The 22,430-nt window shown below is 24.2% G+C and overlaps 11 protein-coding genes across 11 annotated transcripts; 4 read left to right on the top strand and 7 right to left on the bottom strand.

Annotated features, from left to right (window-relative positions):
• AAJ76_6600022430 (hypothetical protein) lies at nt 1-849 on the top strand (the record flags this gene model as incomplete). Its single annotated transcript, XM_024476208.1, has 1 exon — nt 1-849. A coding segment is annotated over one exon (849 nt), but the record flags the coding sequence as incomplete, so codon positions are not given.
• An 867-nt stretch (nt 850-1,716) lies between these two features.
• On the top strand, nt 1,717-2,220 carry AAJ76_6600020714 (hypothetical protein; the record flags this gene model as incomplete). The annotated part of the gene is made up of 1 exon (XM_024476207.1): nt 1,717-2,220. One exon carries the CDS (start codon nt 1,717-1,719, stop codon nt 2,218-2,220), a length of 504 nt encoding a protein of 167 aa, XP_024330234.1.
• An 18-nt stretch (nt 2,221-2,238) lies between these two features.
• On the bottom strand, nt 2,239-2,703 carry AAJ76_6600019728 (prenylated rab acceptor 1-like protein; the record flags this gene model as incomplete). Its single annotated transcript, XM_024476206.1, has 1 exon — nt 2,239-2,703. The coding sequence occupies one exon, from the start codon at nt 2,701-2,703 to the stop codon at nt 2,239-2,241; it is 465 nt and encodes a 154-aa protein (XP_024330233.1).
• Nucleotides 2,704-2,823: 120 nt separating this feature from the next.
• AAJ76_6600017859 (hypothetical protein) lies at nt 2,824-4,572 on the bottom strand (the record flags this gene model as incomplete). Its single annotated transcript, XM_024476205.1, has 1 exon — nt 2,824-4,572. One exon carries the CDS (start codon nt 4,570-4,572, stop codon nt 2,824-2,826), a length of 1,749 nt encoding a protein of 582 aa, XP_024330232.1.
• A 977-nt stretch (nt 4,573-5,549) lies between these two features.
• On the bottom strand, nt 5,550-5,714 carry AAJ76_6600016717 (hypothetical protein; the record flags this gene model as incomplete). Its single annotated transcript, XM_024476204.1, has 1 exon — nt 5,550-5,714. The coding sequence occupies one exon, from the start codon at nt 5,712-5,714 to the stop codon at nt 5,550-5,552; it is 165 nt and encodes a 54-aa protein (XP_024330231.1).
• A 6-nt stretch (nt 5,715-5,720) lies between these two features.
• AAJ76_6600014704 (vesicle coat complex copii subunit sec24) lies at nt 5,721-7,727 on the bottom strand (the record flags this gene model as incomplete). Its single annotated transcript, XM_024476203.1, has 1 exon — nt 5,721-7,727. The coding sequence occupies one exon, from the start codon at nt 7,725-7,727 to the stop codon at nt 5,721-5,723; it is 2,007 nt and encodes a 668-aa protein (XP_024330230.1).
• A 1,105-nt stretch (nt 7,728-8,832) lies between these two features.
• AAJ76_6600013598 (hypothetical protein) lies at nt 8,833-9,786 on the top strand (the record flags this gene model as incomplete). The annotated part of the gene is made up of 1 exon (XM_024476202.1): nt 8,833-9,786. One exon carries the CDS (start codon nt 8,833-8,835, stop codon nt 9,784-9,786), a length of 954 nt encoding a protein of 317 aa, XP_024330229.1.
• Nucleotides 9,787-9,795: 9 nt separating this feature from the next.
• AAJ76_6600011106 (hypothetical protein) lies at nt 9,796-11,325 on the bottom strand (the record flags this gene model as incomplete). The annotated part of the gene is made up of 1 exon (XM_024476201.1): nt 9,796-11,325. The coding sequence occupies one exon, from the start codon at nt 11,323-11,325 to the stop codon at nt 9,796-9,798; it is 1,530 nt and encodes a 509-aa protein (XP_024330228.1).
• A 26-nt stretch (nt 11,326-11,351) lies between these two features.
• On the top strand, nt 11,352-12,026 carry AAJ76_6600011079 (hypothetical protein; the record flags this gene model as incomplete). The annotated part of the gene is made up of 1 exon (XM_024476200.1): nt 11,352-12,026. One exon carries the CDS (start codon nt 11,352-11,354, stop codon nt 12,024-12,026), a length of 675 nt encoding a protein of 224 aa, XP_024330227.1.
• Nucleotides 12,027-17,302: 5,276 nt separating this feature from the next.
• AAJ76_660004883 (hypothetical protein) lies at nt 17,303-17,548 on the bottom strand (the record flags this gene model as incomplete). The annotated part of the gene is made up of 1 exon (XM_024476210.1): nt 17,303-17,548. One exon carries the CDS (start codon nt 17,546-17,548, stop codon nt 17,303-17,305), a length of 246 nt encoding a protein of 81 aa, XP_024330226.1.
• Nucleotides 17,549-18,154: 606 nt separating this feature from the next.
• On the bottom strand, nt 18,155-19,678 carry AAJ76_660002753 (hypothetical protein; the record flags this gene model as incomplete). The annotated part of the gene is made up of 1 exon (XM_024476209.1): nt 18,155-19,678. One exon carries the CDS (start codon nt 19,676-19,678, stop codon nt 18,155-18,157), a length of 1,524 nt encoding a protein of 507 aa, XP_024330225.1.
• Nucleotides 19,679-22,430: the final 2,752 nt, after the last annotated feature.

Genomic DNA, 22,430 nt, shown 5'->3' with positions numbered 1-22,430 from the left:
GTTAATGATTTTATATCAATTGATAAACATTTAATTACATTAACCATCAATAAAAATCCTTTTAGATCTGTAAGGATAAAAGAAAGCTCTATTGAATTTATTGAAGCTAAAAATATAGTTGTAACTTGCAAATTTAGTGAATGCCCCGAATTATGGATGAAAATTCAAAATTTTTTTTCTTCGTATGCAGGAATTTGTGATGATTTTAATCATAATCTTACATTTCTATACAAAATAATTAGATCTAATCATACAGCTTGTTCATTTTTGCTTTTGGGTATGTTATCTAATAAGAATCATACTCATTATTTATTAATAACTATTATATCATATTTACTAGGACTGGCTGATCCTATTACTGCCAAATTTTTTTTAGAACGGTATATCAATGAAAACGATGAATATTCACTTAAATTATCTGATACTATAATTGTATGTTTTCTTTTAGAATATGATTTTAAGCATAACTCTCCTATTTTGTTGCTATTTAAATTTTTAATGGTTGATGCTGCTTGTCAATGTATACATGATCAAGGTGATGAAATTACAAGACAATATAAGAATTTTAAGTTTATTCAATATCTAAACGATACTATTGTTTTAAATGATAATGACGAAATATTGTTTAGTAAACACAAGGTTTATAAACCTTTAAGTTTAATTTGGTATTTGTTCTCAGATATTAAACCGTTATATGAACTACGAGATACAATTTTTTATAATACTTTATATATAATTAATAAATTTATATTAAAAAATGATAGATTTTATTTTTATAGTAATAGTCTTGTCAATTATACTGCTGAAGATGAGAAGAAACTAGCGGCAACCTTTGCCGAATTTAATTAAATAAATTTTATTAGAATTTTTTAGAAATTTGATGTGTTCTCTTTAATTTATTATTTTTATTTCTCCATATTGCGTGATTTGGGGTGTCTGGTTAATAGATTTTGCAATAAAGGTTAAAAAAATCAATTAAAAACTGTTAAATCTTATATAATTTTTAACCCTCACACCCGGATTTTTTCCTGAAAACCTTATTTTACATGCTATATAGTATTATTTTCTTTTTTAATATTTGAAAGATAATATTGACATTTTTGTAAGTATTAAATAAATGATATTTTAAATGTTATTTCTATAAATCCGAAAGAAAAAAACCCACATGATTTTTTAGAACACAAAGATGGTTAAAAAAATTTGTCAGTAACAACTATAAAAATGGTGATAGTAGATTTATTGCAACAAAAATAATTGATGTACTACGAAAGTTTGCTTTGGAAAGGCCAGGCATGATACTGCTGCTGTATCGCTCCGCTGAACTGAGTTGTGTTCTTAATTGGTGTATTGAGCCAGGCAATGTTGTTCTGTACATCCACTTAAGGTGAGAAATGTTCTTTAAGTATATCGAAGATTCTACATACTAAGGGGACGCTCTTTTCTCCTATAAGCAAGGCCTTAAAGGTATGCTGGCGTCTAAGCACAATATTTATATTTTTATTTTAAAGTGGCTTTTTGGTAACCTGGTGGTTTTTCTTCTGTTGCTGTTTTTCATTTTTTAACAATAAACTATTTATTTTTTTGTTGATATTTCGAGGAGTATAAAATTAACGATAATTTATTGTTAATGGTTTTTAAATATTTTTTTGAACGACTCGTTTTTTACACGATTTTTAAAGCATTCTTTTTTGTAAAATATTTTTTAATAATCCCATTATGACTGAACCAACACAAAGACTTGCAGTTCTAAATTGCAACAATTTCAATCCACTGTTTGATCTACTTGAAGAAATTACTACAAATTATAAAGTAGAAAAATGCACATCTAAATCTGGAAACAAATGTTTTGTAGTTAAAGCTGAAATTAAAGACAATATAAAAATTTATGAAGTCTTAAATAACCTAGAAGTAGAGGATAGTGTTCTTGACTGTAGATTTGTAGGACCCGAATTAATTTTTGACCAAATAGAAGATGTTAACAGAGAGGTTTGTGAAGACGTTGTTGAACAATCTGACAGTAATAAAGTTCTTAAGGACGATTTAAAAATCGATTGTAATGACGATTTAGACACAGATTTTGTGGTCAATTTATACGATAGTAGGTTTTTAGAGATGTATATCAATGACGATTTTTATATTGACACTTCGCACGATGAATACAAAAAATGTAGTTTTTTAAAATATTTTATTGAAGCTAAAAAGAAATTTAAACATAAGTAGATAATAAATTTTTTATTTTTAAACGTCCTCTTGCACCTCATCCTCTTCAATTGTAACTGCGTGGGTTAAAATACCAAGGGTTAATAAACAAATAAGTGCTAACACAGAAACTATGACATTATTAAAAAATATAATATACAATAAAACCAAAGAAGTTGTTAACGAATTAGTATACATTCTAGTAAACTTAAATCCATTAACAGTTGGTGTATGAATATTTCCATAAGTACATAGCACACCCAATCCTATAAGCAATACGACAGAAGGTTTAAATAAAATAAAAATAAATGAAAATCCAAGAGCTATGCAACAGTAAAAAGTTTTAAATTTTTCTAAATTGTAACAAATTCTTTTTTTGGCTAAATCTATAGATTGCGGTATTGAAGTCTTGGTAAAATTAAAAAATTCTTTAGGCGGTGTTTTACTGTTTAATAAATTCGTAAATATATTTTGAACACTTGGTGATTGAGATTGTTCTTCCATAAGGAAGGGGATATTCTATTTTTTATAAATCAAAACTGACCAATTAAAAATAAAGGAGTTTAACAATTGATTACAAGATTAATAATTCTCTAACAGTACTTTCTTAATTGAAATGTGAGATTAAATAATTCCTAAAAAAAATTCCACTACCTTATAGTCACCATATATTTTATATATTTCTATCTCCTTATTAATTATTATTTTGCTATTGTAGCTTAAATATTTTTTTATATTAATTAAAAATATATTTACCAAAAATGGATACAATTTCCCTTTTAAGCTATGCTCTAAAATCGCACGCTCAAGTATTTCTGGTGATAAAATGTTTCTCATATGTGCCTCAATAATTAAATCTTTATTGGTTATAATCTCTAAAAAGTCTTTTATTTGGTCATTACTTCTTTGTGTAATATCTAGTTTCATAAACACATTTTTATCCTCGTTAGATTTATAAAATAAAGCAAGTATAATGAAATATAAATCAGAATTAGCATCCTCCAGATCAGATTCTAAAAATTCATTGTATAATGTTATAGTGTCTTTTTTATTTGTCAATAAAGATATGTATATTGTATCTAAGCATATATCTTTTAATTGATACAATAAATCTATGTACCTAACTTTATATTTAATATCATCTATAATAGAATTATAAACAATTTTATATAGCCAATCTCTATCTGATATTGAAATAAAATCAATTTGTTCGATATAATTTTGTATGTAAATGCACACATCAATATTTTCGTAATAATTTAAAAGTAAATACGAAATTAAAACTTTAAAAACGCTAATGCTTTTAAATTTATAGATATTGTTTTCTATACATTCTTTTAGTATTTCGTATTTTTTACTCTTATATAAAACTTCCAATGATGCTATAAAATCTGTTGGATTATCTAAATCAGATATTTTATTAATGACTGAACTAACACAATCTAAAAATATTAAGTATTCTATTTCATCTACAGAAAATAAGATTTTTTCTACATTTTTATAATATTTTTCTGCTTCTACTAGATTTTCTAATTTAAAATATGAAAAATATAAAATATTATAAGCAAAATTGTCGTAGACAGAAATACAATTTATAAGCTTTAAATATTTCCTATTTTTGTATAAAAAAAATATTGTATTTTCATCTTGAACTTTCTCTATGAAATCTTGTGAAATGTCGTGCTTCATATAGAAAAGATCTTTGCAGGTGTTATTTTTGAATGATTTAATTTTCAAGCTATAATCTCTAATATTCTTTTTATCAAATACTGATAGGTACAAAAATACATAAATATTATTAAAATATAATAATTTATCTTTGATTTCTTTGGTGTAATATTTTTGTAACATTAGTTTATCTATAAATATTTCTAGTGTTTCACTTGTAAGAAAATAAACTGCATAATCATATTCATTGTTTTCGTATAAAAAAGTAAAGAAAAATGTCACATCGCAATCTATGTCTCTAAGATCAAGCTCAATATTCTGTAAAAATTTTTCATTTTTAATTATAAAAATATTATAAAGTGCTTCTGCTACTTCTTTAGTAGAAGATGTTTTTAAAATAAGTAGGTGCAATATTGTATCCTCTAATAAATTATGTACTACAAACAAATCTCTATTGTTTAATACTAGCAAAAAATATTCCTCTGATTTATTATGTTCCTTAAAATAAAAAAATTCTTTGGCAACAATGTAATATATTTGATATTTAATATCATTCGGTTGTTGCTTGGATGATATTAAAAGTTTATCAACTAAAAAATAATAATTTTCATGATTATCTTTTTTTTTATTAATTTCTTGAATAATATGGAAAGGATTTAAAGTCATTTTTTTATGCAATTGGCTGAATTTATACAAAAATTGCATAAATTATAAAATTTTGCTTAATACCTTAAAATATAGCAATATAACTTAATTAAACATATATAGCCTGTGTTATATACCAAATACGAATATTAAGTTATAACGACGTGTACTAAATTAAATAAAAATTTAGAAATTTAGATTTCTACTACAAAATCTAATACAAAATTATTGTAAGGCTTGTAAGAAATTAAAAATGGTTTAGCAAGTAAAAATGTTTGATTAAAAAAAAAATTCATACAACTAATTAGTAAATAATTACTTTAGGCTACATTTAAAAATCTAACGTCGCTAAAGATATATACTTTGCTTTAGATTAGATATTTAAATGGTAGTATGTAAAATGTTAATAACCTGAAAATGTCTTAAAAAAGAAATATAACAGAAAGAAAATATGTTAAAAATAATAAACATTTTGTTTTTTTATGTTTTTAAATTAAATTCATAAAACTTATATTATGTTTTTTTATTACTGACTTATAAACATGACAATATAAAAAAACTAAATATGAATATTTGTATAAGAATAAAATGATAATTTTTTTGTATATTTAATTATATCGAACCAAATTCTAAAAGATAATTAACTTTGCTTTAAATTTCAGATATATTGTTTTATTTTACTACAGCACGCAAAAGTTAGTAATCAGGCAATATTGTATCAAATTTCTTGTAAATAGATTTCATATGTATTTGTAATTTCTAAATATTTCATTAGGCAACCTTTGGTTGATTACTTTATACACATCTAGAAAGTTAAAATATTTAAGTTACTAGTTTTAAATATAAAGAAAAAGTTTTGTCATGAATTTGTGTGATATTTTAATTAAAAATTTTTTACGTTATTTAAATACACGAAGATTTTTATTAAAAAATAAACATAATTTTTTTAGGTCAAATTTAATTAAAAACTTTTATATTATTTAAAACACAAAGTTCTTTATTAAAAAAATAAACATATTTTTTTAAGTTAAATTTAATTAAAAACTTTTTACATCATTTGAGTACACAAAGCTTTTTACTAAAAAAAAACATACTTTTTTTAGGTTAAATATTAAAATTTTATCAGCAAAAAAAATAGATGAAAGAGATTTATTACTAAACTTATGAAACAAAATAAAAAAGATCAATAATAGAAAACACATTTATTTTTATATTCTTTGAACTTTAAAATGTAGTTCACATACATAATCGTAGTAACTGCATACACCATTCATATTATCTTCAATCATATATCCAATAAATTCGGCCTCACCTGGGCTCTTTCCTTCTTCTATTACTACAATAGGTAGCTCGTAGCCATACGTTCCATTAATGTCATCTACTAATTTCATTAAAATAGCATATTCTTCTTCATTTTTAAATAAAGCTTCTTTAAGACAAGGATCAACACCTTTTCCGATGTATAAAAAAATTTTTTGTCCATTTTCTAGAACAAATATTTCATTAGAATCTATTACGTTCATGCTAAGCTTCAAATACTGAATTTTAGCTAAGTCTTGATCTACATAATAATCTGTTAATGTAAATAATCTAGGATAAAAAAATCTGAGAGTTTGCTCGACAGAAAATTTTATTAAATTATTAATATCATCTTTCCGCTTCCCTGCTGCCATATTTGATATATTAAAAATATTGTTTTTTACAAGTGCTTGATATAAAACAGGTAACAATTTAGCGGATTCGGGTAATACGAATTGTGTTATCGAGATATCTTTAACGCTAGACGATCTGTAAAATTTCAAAAACTTACAAATCATTTCTTCGACGTGTTTAATATTATAAACCTCTTTACAAATATACTTACAGAAACAAGCGAATAAAGTATCAAAAGAAATTCCGTTAAATATGTCGTAAGGATGTTTACTTACTTTATACGATTGATTAAGCACTAATGTTTTGTATTCTCCTTCATATGTAAAGTAATTTAAAAAAACTTGTATATACGCTTTAGCATCAGTAATATATTCGTCAATAAAAAAAGTATAAGCCACAGAACTATTGCAATCCATACTTGCTATCTCTACGTTAGTAATATTTTCTACTTTAGCATCTGTGTATACTGCATTTTTAGCAATACCGTTAGAAGTTTTCACTTCTACAGATACATTAAAAAATGTCTCAGTACAACATATTCTGTATAAATCATTTTTATACCTAGAAAATGGAGAAATATAGTATATTGTCATAGAAGGAATATTTTCAATAGTTGTTATATTATCTGAAAAGACGATAACTTTAGACCCATAAGAATATCGCGATATTTTTGTTAAAATGTTTTGTATATTTTTACAATCCTTTTTATCTTTTGTTATTGCATCACTTTTTCTTTTAAAAATGGAAAGTAAAAAGTCTTCGCTTATTCTTTCTGTTTCTAAAAAAACATCTGGTGGAATAAATGGAGAAAGCTCTAAAGAATATTCAAGAATATCTTTATAGTTCGTAGTACTATAAATACTATATCCTTTAATAAATACTACCTTTTTATATAGTGTCTGAAAAGTTTCGTTTTTTATAACATTAATAATTTCATCGATATTTTCTTCTCTAAATGTGTACGACGTGTCAAACACAAGTACAAAAACAGGATGTTTAAATAAAATTTTTTGAAAATATTCCGAATCAACCATATTTTTATATTCATAAGTAGGTTCATATACATTATTTAATTCGTATGTGGGGTATTTTAACACACTGTTAAGTTGCTCATAGTCATTACATATCTTTTCTATTGGATTAGGATATTTACAAATATTACAGTAAACTTTATCATTTTTAATTTTCCAATGTATATTAGCATACGAAGTACAATTAATACATCTAATAGAGTATTGTAAACTACGTCTACAGTCACTTTTAAAGTTAAAAGGTGTCACAACAATTCCCAGTGGAATATTTAAATTTTCAAAAAATTTTACTGTGTCGGGCAGAGCGTACATTGTACTGCGTATTAAATGTGGATCACTATTAGTTGTTTCATGTATAAAACATGATGTGGTTGATAAAGGTGGAGGAATAATAGAAGTATCAAATTGATAAAATATTTTTTGGTCTTTGTACAGTTCACTACTCAAATCAGGTACTTTAATTTTTGGTTTATTATTCATCTCACTTGCTTTTGGAAACGTAGCACTTGTAAAAGTATTTTTTGTGTTCATAAATAAGGGCTAAAAATATACAAAGGATTTAAGAAAACTAAATGATGCGTGAATTAACTTATTGATAAAAAGGTATGAAATTTTATAGTAAAAGTATGAAGTACATCTTTTTAATTTCCTATTGACTTAAACAAAAAAATTTAAAAATTTTTATTCTTACCAGTCAATAGAACAAAGTACAACTTTAAAGAGAATATAGGTTCTTATTTTGTGACGTGGTGGGGTGGCATCAAATAATAACATGTACACAAGATAATATTTTATTGCTCTAATAAGTAAATGTACATTAAAAAGTAGTCTTAAAGAAAATATCGTAAAGTCTTAATTTTGTATCTAAATGCACAAAGACTCTGAGGGCAAGTCTCTCAGTAACGGCGTACAAAGTTACTACATTTTTTGTTAATTTATTAGTATACAAATAAAAATAGCCTTATAAATAATATTCTATCATATGAATTATTTAGTTATTACAACAAACTTTCATTAAATTTTAAATAAAATCTTCACTAGTATTTATTGTTATAAATAATTATTTATTTTGTATCAATTATAAGAAACATTTTTATATTTTAAAATTTGTTAGAGTAGTATTAACTAAACTAGAAAGTACATAATATAACTTTAAGAATTGTATTTAAATTTATTTTCCAACAATTATACTTTTAATTAAAATATTTACAATTTTTTTGAAATTAAAAAAATTCTTAAATTAAAATTTAACATTACAATTAAATTATCATCCAACAACATAATTTATTTTATTTTCCTTCTTCACTAAACTGTACAACAATTATTATTCTGTCGAAAAATTTTTAGAAAATAAGAAGTAAGTCAAATTGAAAAAAAAATACTAATTTTATTAAACATTCTAAAATTTATATTCTTTAACTTAAATGTAGTACTATTTTTAAAACATATTTTTGTCACATGTTTAAGAAATAACCAATCAATGCTTTTTTTTGAAACATAAATTACTTAATAAATTTTACAAAAACAAACTATGATCGGGTTTATTTTTTTCTGTTTACTACTGGCACTATTTATCGGTATATTGTATAGACTATTTACAATCGATGCAAGCTCTAGAAATAGTATACTAAACACAATGACTGGCGGTACTCCCAGTGCTATACCTTCTGGTGACAATAATCCTACTCCCACTACTGAAACTCCTGAAAGTAGTCCTGCAAGCAATCCACCACAGGAAGAAGCAGCATTACTAACAAATGACTTAAAATTTAATAATTTACTAAAATTTGATTCTTTGAAGAAAAACATGTGGGTCGGATTAGATGGTTTAAATCAAAGATTAGGATGGAAAAATAAAAAAGAACAGGTTGGTGAAAAAGAACCTGAAGAGAAAATTGGAAAAAAGTCTACACCAGGTGTTAAAGGAGAATTTGGTGATCCAGTTTCTATAAAAGAAACACCTTCAAAAAACAAAGGAAACGAATCTGGAGACGTTTCAAATAGTTTTAACAAAGCTTTTACCAATCCTGAGAAACCTAAAGAAGAGAAATTTGAACCAATTAAATTTACTCCTGCAAAATTGCAAATCAAACCCAATGAACTAAATAATGGAAAAGATTACTCTAAAATTGTTAATATTGAAACAGAAGAACCAGAAGATTACAAATTAAAAAAAATTGCTGATGAAAAACAGATGAAGGAAGTTTTAGGTGTAAATGATCTTGATTTACCTAAAAAAGACTTAAAACCAAAAAAAATGCTTACTACAGAAAATATTATAAGCGTAAATAAAACTACCTTGCCCAGTGATTATCTAGGCACTGATAAAACTCTTTCTGAAGAAGATGAAAATGATTCGATAGGAAATATTGTTGAGAAATCAAAGAAAAGAGAAAAGTTTGTCCCAAAAATTGGACTCAAAGAAGGCAGTAGAAAAGATATTAAAAAGTTAAAGCATCATAAAAAAGATCATCATAAAAGTCATCATAAAAGTCAACTAAAAAAATCTTCACATTTGAAAAAACAAGGGTTAAAGCATCAAAACATGGATTTACATACCCTACTTAACAATACTAAAGAAGTGGTTTAATAAATTAATTTATTTAAATAACTTATATTTTATCATTTTCTTTTTCAACTTCTCGCTAAATTCATTTTTAATGTAATTGTCAGAATTTAAAAGTTTACAAACTTGTTTTTTTACATCGTTATCTTTTTTACAAAAAAAATATACCAAAATCCAAGAAAAGGTATTCATAAAAACAGTTAAATTTTCAATAATTATACTTTTAAATTTACTAAGCAAATAATTCTTGTTTGTATTAATTAAATCTTTTTCTCGCAATTGATTAAATAAAGTAGGAAAATATTTTTTCTCTTGATTAAAAATATAAATAAGAGGTAAAATACTAACCTCATTAATAAAAATGTCTCTGTAATTTTCAACGTAAATGTCAATTATTTTCTCTATACTTCTGTTAAGTTCTAATATCTTTAATATAAATATAGAACCATATTCATTATTTACTACATCCATAAAATTTTTAGTCAGTATTCTTAATATTTCTGATACATTGTCAATAGAAAGAATAAAAAGACAAGCTTCAAGACCTTTATAAGTGCAAAGAAGTAAATTCATTTGTTTGTTTCTTATTAATAAATCAAGAATATATTGTGTATCTTTAGGATAAGCTTTTAAATATTCACAAAGTAAATCATGTGTAAATATATATTTCCAAAGCCTTTTGCTTGATAACTTCTTTATAAGCCCAGTGTTTAAAGCTTTATTCCGTTCTAAAATATCGGGTGTACATGAACAATCAACATTTTTTGAAACAGTAGTATCGCCGTTACAAATGTGTTCTGCATCAAAATGTGCAATATTATCTTTGTTAATACAACCATTATCGTTTTCTGCATCCAATAACAGATCTTCATTAGTATTTATGTTGTTGTCAGACAAATCCTCTTTTTCAAAGTCTTGTAAATCTGAATTGTCTTGTATTTTATCTGAAAAATATAAAATATTATAAATCATTTCTTTTCTGCTTTTTCTATTACTAATTTTATATATTTCATCCAGAATAAACAATCCATTTCTATTACTAACTAACTTTCTACTAAGCAGAGTTATTTTTTTTATAATTGAAACTAAAAATTTTTTATTGTCTTTAGCAACAGTTAAAATAAATCGTTTAGAATGTTCATGGCAACTAATGTCATAAATATTATTTAGTGTAGCTTTTACAATATCATATTTTGTATTCATATTTCCCTTGTTAAACAAAACAGAAATCTTATTGTACATGCTTTTCTGCCTTATAAAACTTACAAAATTTGGTTTAACATCTAACCAGGCTATTTCTATTTTTTGCTCTAAATTTTTTTTGTCGTAATTTGAATTTCTAAGTAATCTTTGCACTTCGTCAAAAAAATCAATATTCTTCTTGTTTTTTTGATTTATTTTTTTCATGTATTTTTCATTATTTATACTACCATCAACATTTTTTATTGCAGGTGTATTTGGTTTCAAGCTTTCCTTTACCGTGTTTTCTACTCCTTTTTCTTGTTTAATTTGTCTTTTTACTTTACGTGTTTTATGATTGTTTTTCCTTTTTATGCTGTGCATTGGGTTATAAATATTTTAATTTTAAAATGTTAATAAACGAACAAACTAAGAAAGTACAATACAACACTCTGACAAACGAAGAACAAGAACTTTTAAGAATGTCATGTATCAGATTTATAAAAAATGAAAATAATTATCTGAGTTTTTATGATCTTTATATTAAAGATTGGTTTAAAGTTATAACATGTGGTTTTTGTGACTACAGTGAATTAACCGACAGTTTGTTTAATTTAATGGATTTTCTTAAAAACAAAACTGTAATTACGGGCGCATCAGATAATAAACTTGTAATGGCACTTTACAATAATATAAATATACCATATGAACAGTTTGACATAAATAATCTTTACAGTACATTTATAGAATATTTACATTTATATTTTAAACCATTTTTAGATGGTATTCTTATGACATTGTTGATAACGATTTACAAAAATGAAAATAATTTATTGAGTATTAATCTTCATAGTGAAGCTCGAAGTTTTACAAAAGAAGATTTCTTAGAAAGAATACCTTTTATTCTTAGTAAAAAGCATAGAATTTTTTTTATAAAGCTTAAATTACTAAATGCAAAAGGATTAGGAAAATTTATGATTAAGTTAGAAAATCAGGAAACCGTGCTTGACGGAACAATACAAGAAACAATTTTACAAGATATTTTAAATCAAAATTATGAAGAATTTTCACAAAATTTGTTCTAACCGTTCGCGATGGGACTCGAACCCACAATCTTGGCTTTAGGAGAGCCACGCCTTACCATTGGGCCACGCGAACATTAACTTTTGTAATAGAGTTTATATTTGTTTTTATTTTATATATATCACTACAGTGCGCATCAAAACGTTATGACAGCAAAAAAATTTACTTTTGCCAGTACAATAAACGTTAAATAAGAAAGATAAGAGTAGAAATCAAGCTTAAATAAAAAGTACAGAATTTATTAATTTGAATTATTTTTCAAATAATCTCACTATAGGTCAATTAAGAATTTTTGATTTTTTTCAATAAAATATCGTGTCAGAACGATAATACCGGTGCCAAAATTGAATATAAATAAGTATATTATTTGTAAAAAAATTAAGTTTTTTATATTTACATTTAGTTATTATTTTAATTTATAAAAAATAATTTAGATTTAAATTAAACGTAAAAAATTCTATACTTAAATTATGAACAAAAACAATAGTATAAAGTTAATGAATCTTGCATAAATATTATTTTTAGTACGTTTTTTATTTCTATGTTTTTAAATTTATATATTAAGGATGTGTTGTTATAAGTTTTTTAAAAAAAATAATTGTGTACTTAAAAAATAAGAAAAAATTAATTTAGTGATCTTATTTCTTTTTTATCACTATAATTATACATTTTTACAATTCATTAATATACTGTAACAAATTTTATGAAGGGATGCTAATTCATATTATTAGTATTGCAGAATATAGTTTTTGGTAATTATTGTACTGCTTACTGCTTTTATATATTATTTTTTACATTTCTACACAAAGATTCTCAACAGGATTTAAATTTGGACTTAGGGGAGGCTTATCTGTGCATTTAATTGAAACTGTAAACTATAACCATACTTATGTTGAATGCGTACGATGGCGTGGAACATTGTCTTGGTGAAAAATAAACGTACAATTATTAAACTTATTTCCAATTTTTTTCTTCAACAAAAGCTTTTAAAGGTGTTTCGTGCATTTTACAGTGCGATTAATTAATCATTTTATTAATTATTATTTGAATTATTAATTGCTCATTGGAACAAAAACTGACCCAAATCATAATGTCATCACCGCCTTGGACTCTTTGGCTGTAAGAAAGACTTTCATAATCTAAATGATGCCAATAGTATTTAAATCATCAGGCTTACCTTAAATTATTTTTTTTTTTATCTAAGAAAATTACTTTATGCCATTTATCTGTCCAAGGAACCATTTAAAATTATGGGATTCTGTTAATTACGAGTTTTGTTTTAGTTTCTTATGAACTATATTTTTTTTATTTTTTATTGTCCACAATAATGTAAATTTAGAAACTCTGGCAGTGTTGGCAGGCAGGCGACCAGAGCTATGAACATTTATTATGAGTGTCACTCTGCCTGTGGTAAAGAATTTATTACAGTTACGTATATTTAATTGCCCTTATGGGTCCACAACGTGTCTCCTGAGAGAAGCCCTTCAGCTGTGTTGTTTATTTTTATTTTTATAATTAATTGGAATTAGATAAAAAATCAAATTTTATACTAAAAATTTTTAAGAAGAGAAGAAAATAATTCACGTAGAAAACATTACCACAGAAACATTTAAATCTAGTTCAGATTTGATTTTTTTTTACGGCAATAGTTTTATTTGTTGTCATTTTTAGAATTTTGTTGAAACTTTTATAGAAAGTGTGGATTTGCTGCTTGTTTTAGCATAGATTAAGATTTGTTTTTAACTGTTACACAATTTTTTATTGCTGTCATACTTCTTTTAATAAATTAATTATTTGACTAAAGCATTTACCTGATATGTAAAAGCATCTATTAGTTCTTTTTCATAGCAACTTAAAAATTTTCCTTTGATCATTAAATCTAAAATTATTTTTTTCTAGAAAAACTTTAAAAACAACCTTAATGTATAAATTTAAAAACATGTAAATAAATTACGTACTAAATATAATATTTATGCAAGATTCATTAACTTTATACTATTGTTTTTGTTCATAATTTAAGTATAGAATTTTTTATGTTTAATTTAAATCTAAATTATTTTTTATAAATTAAAATAATAACTAAATGTAAATACAAAAAACATAAATTTTTTACAAGAAAAAACACTTATTTATATTCAATTTTGGCATCGGCCTTAACGTTTTAACGCAATTTATTGAAAAAAATCAAAAATTCATAATTGACCTATAGTGAGATTATTTGAAAAAAAAATTCAAATAACTAAATTATAGTACTTTCTATTTAAGCTCGATTTCTACTCTTATCTTTCTTATTTAACGTTTATTGTACTGGCAAAAGTAAATTTTTTTGCTGTCATAACGTTTTGATGCGCACTGTAGTGATATTTTTAAAATAAAAACAGTCATATATTTTGCGCCCTTGTGTTGTTCTGATTTTATCTCGAATAATAGTAAACTTATAATTATCTTTTTCAAGAATATCATTTTACTCTATCAATTTGCTCCCCAACCTTATATCGCTATTTAGCTTAATTATAGACTTATAAGATTTCTTCAATTTTAGTTCAACTCTCTAGTCACTTTTCTAGTCATCAAATCTTCTAAATGTTTAATTGTATCTTTATTAATACTTTTGTAACTATCTGTCCTTTTTATAGACCTTTTTTCCTTTTTCCGTTTTAATTTACATTTATCAATTTTACAACATTTCACTTCCTCTTTACGAATGTTAAAAGCTTCTTTAAACTTCTCAACATATTTATTCAAATTTAATATTTTCCTTTTAATTCTTCTTTGAACTTCAATTTCTTTTTCTTCAGGCTCAAAATTAATTTTATGCCTCTACTTGATTGATTGTCTAAAACCTCTTTTTTGAATAGTTCCTAAGCTGTACTTGCTTCGAATTTATTATCTAAGTCTACTTTTGCTTATCTTTGCCAAAATCTTTTTTTGCACTCTTCGTATAATACAACCATCTTGTATCAGAACTTATTACAATAAAAACACTTTAAATTATAACTTTTTTGTAAATCTTACTTTCCCCTTTCATAGCTTCTCTCACTTCTCTAATAACTTTCTCTCTAATTTCAATAAGTATATATATAATTCTCTTTTTTTCTTCTAACTTATTCACTTTTCGTAGTAATTTATCTCTTATTTCTTCATCCATCTTAAAATTCCTAACAATAAAAATTTTGTAAATCCTTCGAAGTAAACTTAAATAACTTCTTTTCATCTTTGTACATTTGGTTCAGCTCAATTTTCTAAAACACAATTATAAATTTCTCCAATAATTCTCCGGCCCCTTGGCCACAGCAATCACTTAACAACTTTTAATATAGTATCGCCCCCATATAAGTACTTGGCACAATTGAGGTTTAATAATTTAATAGGATATAACATGTAAAATAATATCTACTATGAAGTCGATAAGATACAATGTGATATTTCTCAACACTATAATGAACATTTTTACGATTAAAAATAGCATAGTTTTTCTTAACTTTAATTTAATTTATTATATTAAGATTTTAATTTTAAATGTGATAATGGTTACAAAAATTTACATTATTTTATTTTGCTAAACACGGCGTTTACGTATTAAATATTACATAATAAGACATTATAATTATACAAAGTATACTTACAGTCGTTTTCTAACTAAAATTTTAATTTTTTTTAATAGTAAGTTCTTAAGATGATTTTTTAAATCTTGCTATTCTAATTTTATATAAAATTAAATAAAAAGTAGTACTAAAAAACAAATTATAGTTTTAAGAATTTATAATGCACTACGTATATTGTATATAGTACATAAATATTTATACAAGTAAATGATTTCACTTTTATTGTATTAAAAAAATAAATTACTTATAATAAAAAAATATTTAAATTGCATAATTAAATTAATTTTGATCAAAAATACCTGTGTAACTATGATGATATGCCTAACTTTTGCCAACATTATAGATTTTCTTGTTAACATGGTCTTTTTTTACAAACATTTATATTTAAAACAAAAAGCTCAACTTGATATTATAACGTGTATAAACGACATTAATAAGTGAAGTTAAACTTTATAAGTTTCTTTGTTTATTTTAGTTTACTTTTATATAAAATAAAATCTCAACCTATATTCACACAGCTAACTATGAATGCAAAACATTAGATATACGAAAAACAAGTAAAATTCTTTTTAAGGTTTTTTAAAACCAAAAGTAACATCATAGTTTGGAGTTGGGATACAAACAATAGAGGTTTATATTTAACCCTGCTGATCAAAAATTTTTAACCATCGAAATGAGTTGCAAAATTAAGAAGGAGAAAAAATCCTGAAGAAATTAATGTTTTTTGCATAAAATTGAAATTTAAATATAATAAATTAATTTAAATTATAATAATAAGTCGGTTTTTGTTAATTTAAAAAAGATTTAATTACTTTTTTAATTTTAAATCATTTATTATTTTTGTGATTTTTATAGCCCCCAAAAAAATATTTATTTTGATGAAATAGAGAACACATTTGAAAAAATTGTTTTTAAAGTTATTATAGAAAGGTTTTGTCTGAATGTTTAGGCAAAATTTTAAGAGTAATTGAAGAACAAAATATTTTATGATGATCTTGTGCTACTTGTAGGAAAAAAACAAAAATTACCAGTAACAGATCGTTTTGTAATGCTAAAATTAATTTTCTTTAGTTTCGAAAGTTAACTTTCTATTTTTGTATAACAATTCAATAAAATCTTTTAATTTAATTATGAGATTAAGTAAAAAAACAATCAATCGTATTGTAAAACACGCAAAACAAAATATAAGAAGGACCTGGCGTAATTGTTGAAATAGATGTGTCAAAATTCGGCAAGCGAAAATACAATAAAAGGCACAAAGTTGATGATGTTTGTGTTCTAGGAATAGTCGAACGTACTTCTTGTCGAAAACTTGTATTAATTAAAGTTTAAAACAGAAGGGCGGATACATTCACGGCGCCAATTAAAAATATGTCATGCCAGAAAGGATTATACAGACTGCTTGGAAGGATACGCTAAATTAAGTGAATTTACAGAATATTATGTACATCATACTGTAAATCACAGTATAGTTTTATTCACAACCAAACAGGTAGACATACAAATACAGTAGAAAGGATACGGGCAGGAGTAAAATTAAATTTTTTTTTCAGATATAGAATATATTCAAAAATCAGTAATTTTCTGGAATTGTTTGCGTTTAAAAGAAATTAAAAATCTTTTATATTTGAAAAAGTAATAAAATCCCTTTTAGAACAACTAAAACTTATTTACTATTTAAATTTGACGTGAGTCCATGGGATGGTGTTAATTTTTAAATATTCTTCTAACATACTAATGATAGGTGTGTTATTTCTATCCCAGTCTTTATGGGCTAAGAACCACTTCTGGGTTCTGTGGTTAACATAATTAAAATGATTTTTACTGAAAAGGTTTTTGACGCAACCCCGGTCGAGATGCTGTTCAATAATAGAAATAATATTGAAATGATTTATTTTAGTCGTGTTTGATTGCATCATAACCCCTATATTTGAAGTTTTCTAATATATTTAAAATTAATTAATCAAAATCTACTGATTTGACATTTAATTAAAATTTTAAATATTTCATTTGTGGGGATACCACAGTTTTATTTATAATTTTTCTTAAAATACTTTTACACCTTAAAAGCCACCAATCACATTGAAAAATGTTTAGTCAGTGTTACAGATTGCTGACATTTCACCTCATGAACCAATTATAAACTTAATTTCTTCATGGTCTTTCGACCATCATGTGGTATTCTACCGCAAAATCAATTGATTTATTATGTTTAAATTTCAATTTTATGCAAAAGACATTAATTTTTCTTCAAGGATTTTTTCTCCTTCTTAATTTTGCAACTCATTTTAAGGGTTAAAAATTTTTAATCGGCAAATTAAAAATATGGATCCCTTTTGTTATTCTTCAGCCTCATAATTTTTTGCATAATTTTCTTAAGAAAATAATTGTTTAAAAAAATTCTTCTTGTAAAGAAACAAATATTTTTACTTTAAATATTTTAATGCTTTTTAGATCAATTGAATACATTTAAAAAAGTATTAACAACTATTTTGCAAAATTGAGACACAAAAAAAAATATTTATTTACAATTTTTTCATAAAATTTTTCAATTTCGTAATATAAAAACCACAATGTTCTAATTTTTCTTCAAATTTCCAAACGTTGTATGAAATGTTAAATAAAACCTTTTTAACTTTAGAGTCAGAAAATATAGGATTTTCATAGTTTTGTGTGGAATGCTCCAAAAAAAATTTGATCTTTTTAAAGTCAAATTTTAAAATTATTTCAAACGTTGTAGTTTCAATTAATGTAAAATTACTGAAAATATCACATCGATTGTAATTCTTTAAATTAATATAGCTTTTAAAGTTGGCAACAAACTGTGCAACTTCTGCAATAAATTCAACCCATCCACAAAGCAACTTTTCTGTAGTTGCTGACAAAAAAAGATTGTTAATATCAATCATAAGAGGTACCAAAGTATCATTCGTAAGAGCATTAAAATATGAAGAATTACTATTTAATCGCTGACGACTGTTACAATATTTAGAATTTTTACTTAAGTTACAAAAAATTAGATCCCCGCATGATTTTTTTCTTACATCTAAAAAAAACTTACTTTTAAGTTTTCTTAGCTCTTTTTTATATTTAGTTAAAATATTAAAAAGCTTAATACTTAAATTGTCAAATGAAAAGCTTTGAACGGGATCATTATCTACAGCAAAATATTCACTTCTTTTTTCTTGCTCTTTTGTATCATTTATAATTAAGTCGTCGTTATCTAAAGACTTTTTATTATTAATTTTACTATATTCGTCAACTTCTTTATTGTTAACCTCAGCATATTTATCAGTATCACAATTTTTAAAACTAGAAACTACTAAATTATTATTTTTATGTTCAAAATCAAACTCTTGAAAAGAACTTTTTTTATCATTATATTTACTAGGCTCCTGATTAATATAATTGTCAATTTCTATATATAAGCTATTTTTAAATATCAGATCGTCAATATTTTGATTATTAAATTCTGTATAGTTATCATTACAATTAGCTTTTAGATGTTTAGTCAAAGGTTCATTTAATTGCACAGCTGGTAGGCTTTCCGTTTGTTTAGACAAATTTAAATTAGAATACATGTTAGCTTGTGCAGAAAAATAATTATTATTTGTCAAAGGTAAATTTTTTTCAACTATGTTGGTATAAGAAACATCTGTAGTATTAAAAACATCATTCCAGTACTGAGGGATATTTGCACTTATGTCCGATATTGAATAGTCCTGATCAAGAGAATTTGTGCTTTCCATATGTTGAGATAAATCTTTACTTGACGTTAAAGATAAAGTATCTGTTTCACAAGAATGTTGATCATATGTAAGACCACCATTTAAATTAAGTTTATTAGTACTTTGATCACGTCCAGAATCTACCCCGTCTTTTGCTTGCATTTTGTCATTATGTAGTAAATTTTCAAATGTTGTATTTTGTTGTGTATTCTCTGCTGTGCTAACAACATTACACAAGTTACTGTAAAATCGGTTATTTAAGTAATTTATATGAGAATCAGAGATATAAGTTGTACTAACTAAAAAAACACAAAAGAACATTTTATGGGTAAAAATTATTTTTTATCTTTTGGGTAATAGTAATAATAATTATGTCACACCATAAATAAAAAATAATTTTATTTTTACATATTTTATTGTCAACTTTATATTAATTACAAGTATAGAAATTTAATCTTTGCATTTTTAATAAATATATTAAAAAATGACTCAAGTTTTTTTGTAAATATCGCTAGGTATTTAATTTTTATCAAAAAGCAAAGTTTTGTGTTTGCGTCAATAAAATAAACATTCCTCCTTACAAAAATAATTACCCAAAGTGATATGTAATCATTAATTAAACCTTCACCAACTTTAATTAAATTGAAACGTAATTTATTATAAATAACAATATTTTTTGCCACAATTCTTTTTAATTTATTTAATTTAAGATATAAAGTTTTATTTTTGTATATTTTTAAATTAAAGTTGCTTTATTTTTATAGAAAAGTTAATTACTATAAGATTTAATTTAGTAAAAAAAATTTAATTTACAGCAATTATTTTAAGACTAAAGATAAATTATTTATTTCTAAAAAAACAATTTTTCTTGCATTCGGTTTTTGATTCAAGAAATTCTTAAAATATAAATTTTAGAAATAGGTACTTTTTGATGTTAATTTATCAACTAAAGCATGACTACAGTAATTAACAATTCAAAGTTTATTTAGACAACTAAAATCAATAAAGCAAAATTTGGCTTCTTGTAAATTGTAGAGTAAAGTGCAGCTAATTTATGTTTTCAATAATCTTCAGGATTTTGTCCTGTAGCATTAAAATTTAAAAAATCACTATTTATTTTGTAAATTACAAAAATGCAAAATTTTTTATTTTATTGACGTGAAATGTTGATGAAAGTTTTTTTAAATACTTTTGATATAAAATTTAAAAATTTTTATTTACAGTTTTGTTATTTTTCATATCCCTTCTATTGTAGTCAGTTCTCATTTTCATTATACAGCTTGTTTCAAAAAACGGAACATAAATTTTACCGATATAAATTGGTCAAAAAAATTATCTGATTTTATGAGTTTATCTAAAAATTATTGTAAGAACCTTGTTTATTTATATTTTTATTAGCTGTTGTAAAAAGTTTAATTTTCTGCTTTTTATAAAAAAGTGTTTCAAAAACATAACAACATTTAAAAACTTAATACCGTGTGTATAGATCCGAAGCTTCATATTATTTTATAACTCTTTTTTTGTAACTAAATGCCAGATTTTGACAAGTTTTTATTTTTATTAAATTCCATACAGCTTGTATAGCAGCTCATAATTCTTCCTTAGTTTTTATAATTAATTTAGATAATTTCTGTTTTATAATAGCTTAAAGTATCTCTATTGGGTTTAAATATAAAGATTGTGGTGGCCAATAAAGCAGCTCAATTCTTTTTTTAATAAAATAGTTCTTAGCAAGTCTTGACATATATTTCGAATCATTATCTTGTTGAAAAATTAATGTTTCTATTCTTATTTTCTCGGCTGACGAACGTAAATTGTTAACCAAAATACCCATATATGCTACAAAATTATAAGACCATCTATAAAAACTAGTTTTTCTACTCCATGATATGAGAAACATCCTCACACCATTGCAAAGCCTCCTCCGCATTTAACTGTAGCAACAATATTTTTTGGATAAAGACCTATATACACGGCTTTCTTTAAGTAAAAACTCTATTATCACTTACAAAGAGATTAAATTTACTTTCTTCGGAAAAAATTATGGTCTTATTGTTTCACCGGACATGTATATAATTTTTTCTGAATTTCTTTTCATGCTAAAATATATTTTTTTTGATAGAACAGGTTTTTTTTGTTGCTAGATATGCATGAAAACCATAATAATTGAGTGTTCTTTTTATAATTGAATAAGATACCACTTTTTTTCTTTTTCTAAAAACTCAACTGATAACCTTCTCAAAGAAATTTTAGGTTTTTTTATTTAAAGCCAAAATAGTATTAATATCATCCTTTAAAAAAGTCTTTGGTCTTCCATTTCTTTTTAAATGCACAAGTAGTCTTGTTTTTTGCACTTAAAAAGGAGTCTTAATACAATGCTCTTAGACACACCAATAAGTTCTAACTAATTTTCCCTGTGTTATTTTTTGACCATGTAAGCAAACAATTTTCGATCTGAGCTCAGGCGTAAGTTGCATCGGGAATTAAAAAAAATTAAAAAATAAACAAGATTTAAGAAAATTTACAGATCATTTTTAATTTCCTTAAAAAAAATAGCCATGTTTTTGAAACACTTTTTTTATAAAAAACAGAAAATCAAACTTTGTACAACAGCCAAAAAAAATATAAATAAACAAAGCTTTTAATATTTATTTATACACCTATTAAATCAAATAATTCTATTGATTAATTTAAACCCGTAAAATTTGTGTTCCATTTTTTTTTAAACAAGCTGTAGTTTTGTTTTTCGTGTCTGTGTAGGGGTAATTCTTGTATTTATAGTTTTGCATGTTTGTTTACTAACACTGATTAATTATTAAAACAAATATAAATTAAAAAGAAAACATTGACAACTAAAAGTTAAACAATAAATACAAAACACAAGTTTAACCCGTGTGTAATACCACATTTATTTTAAAAACACGATTACTCAGTTTCTCTATCTTTTAAAGTACTAAAGATTAAGCAAATACTTTTTTTTTTATACAATGCGCGTCATAATCTTAAGGCACCAAAAAAAAATTTTTTTGCTAAAAAAATAAAATAAGACATAATTTTAAAATTTTGATTTATG

This window comes from Vairimorpha ceranae (assembly GCF_000988165.1).
Source record: "Vairimorpha ceranae strain PA08 1199 chromosome Unknown NODE_66, whole genome shotgun sequence".
In the NCBI taxonomy this organism is placed as follows: Eukaryota; Fungi; Microsporidia; family Nosematidae; genus Vairimorpha; species Vairimorpha ceranae.
The sequence above is the reverse complement of the archived record's forward strand: the minus strand, read 5'-3'. Positions and strand labels throughout refer to the sequence as shown.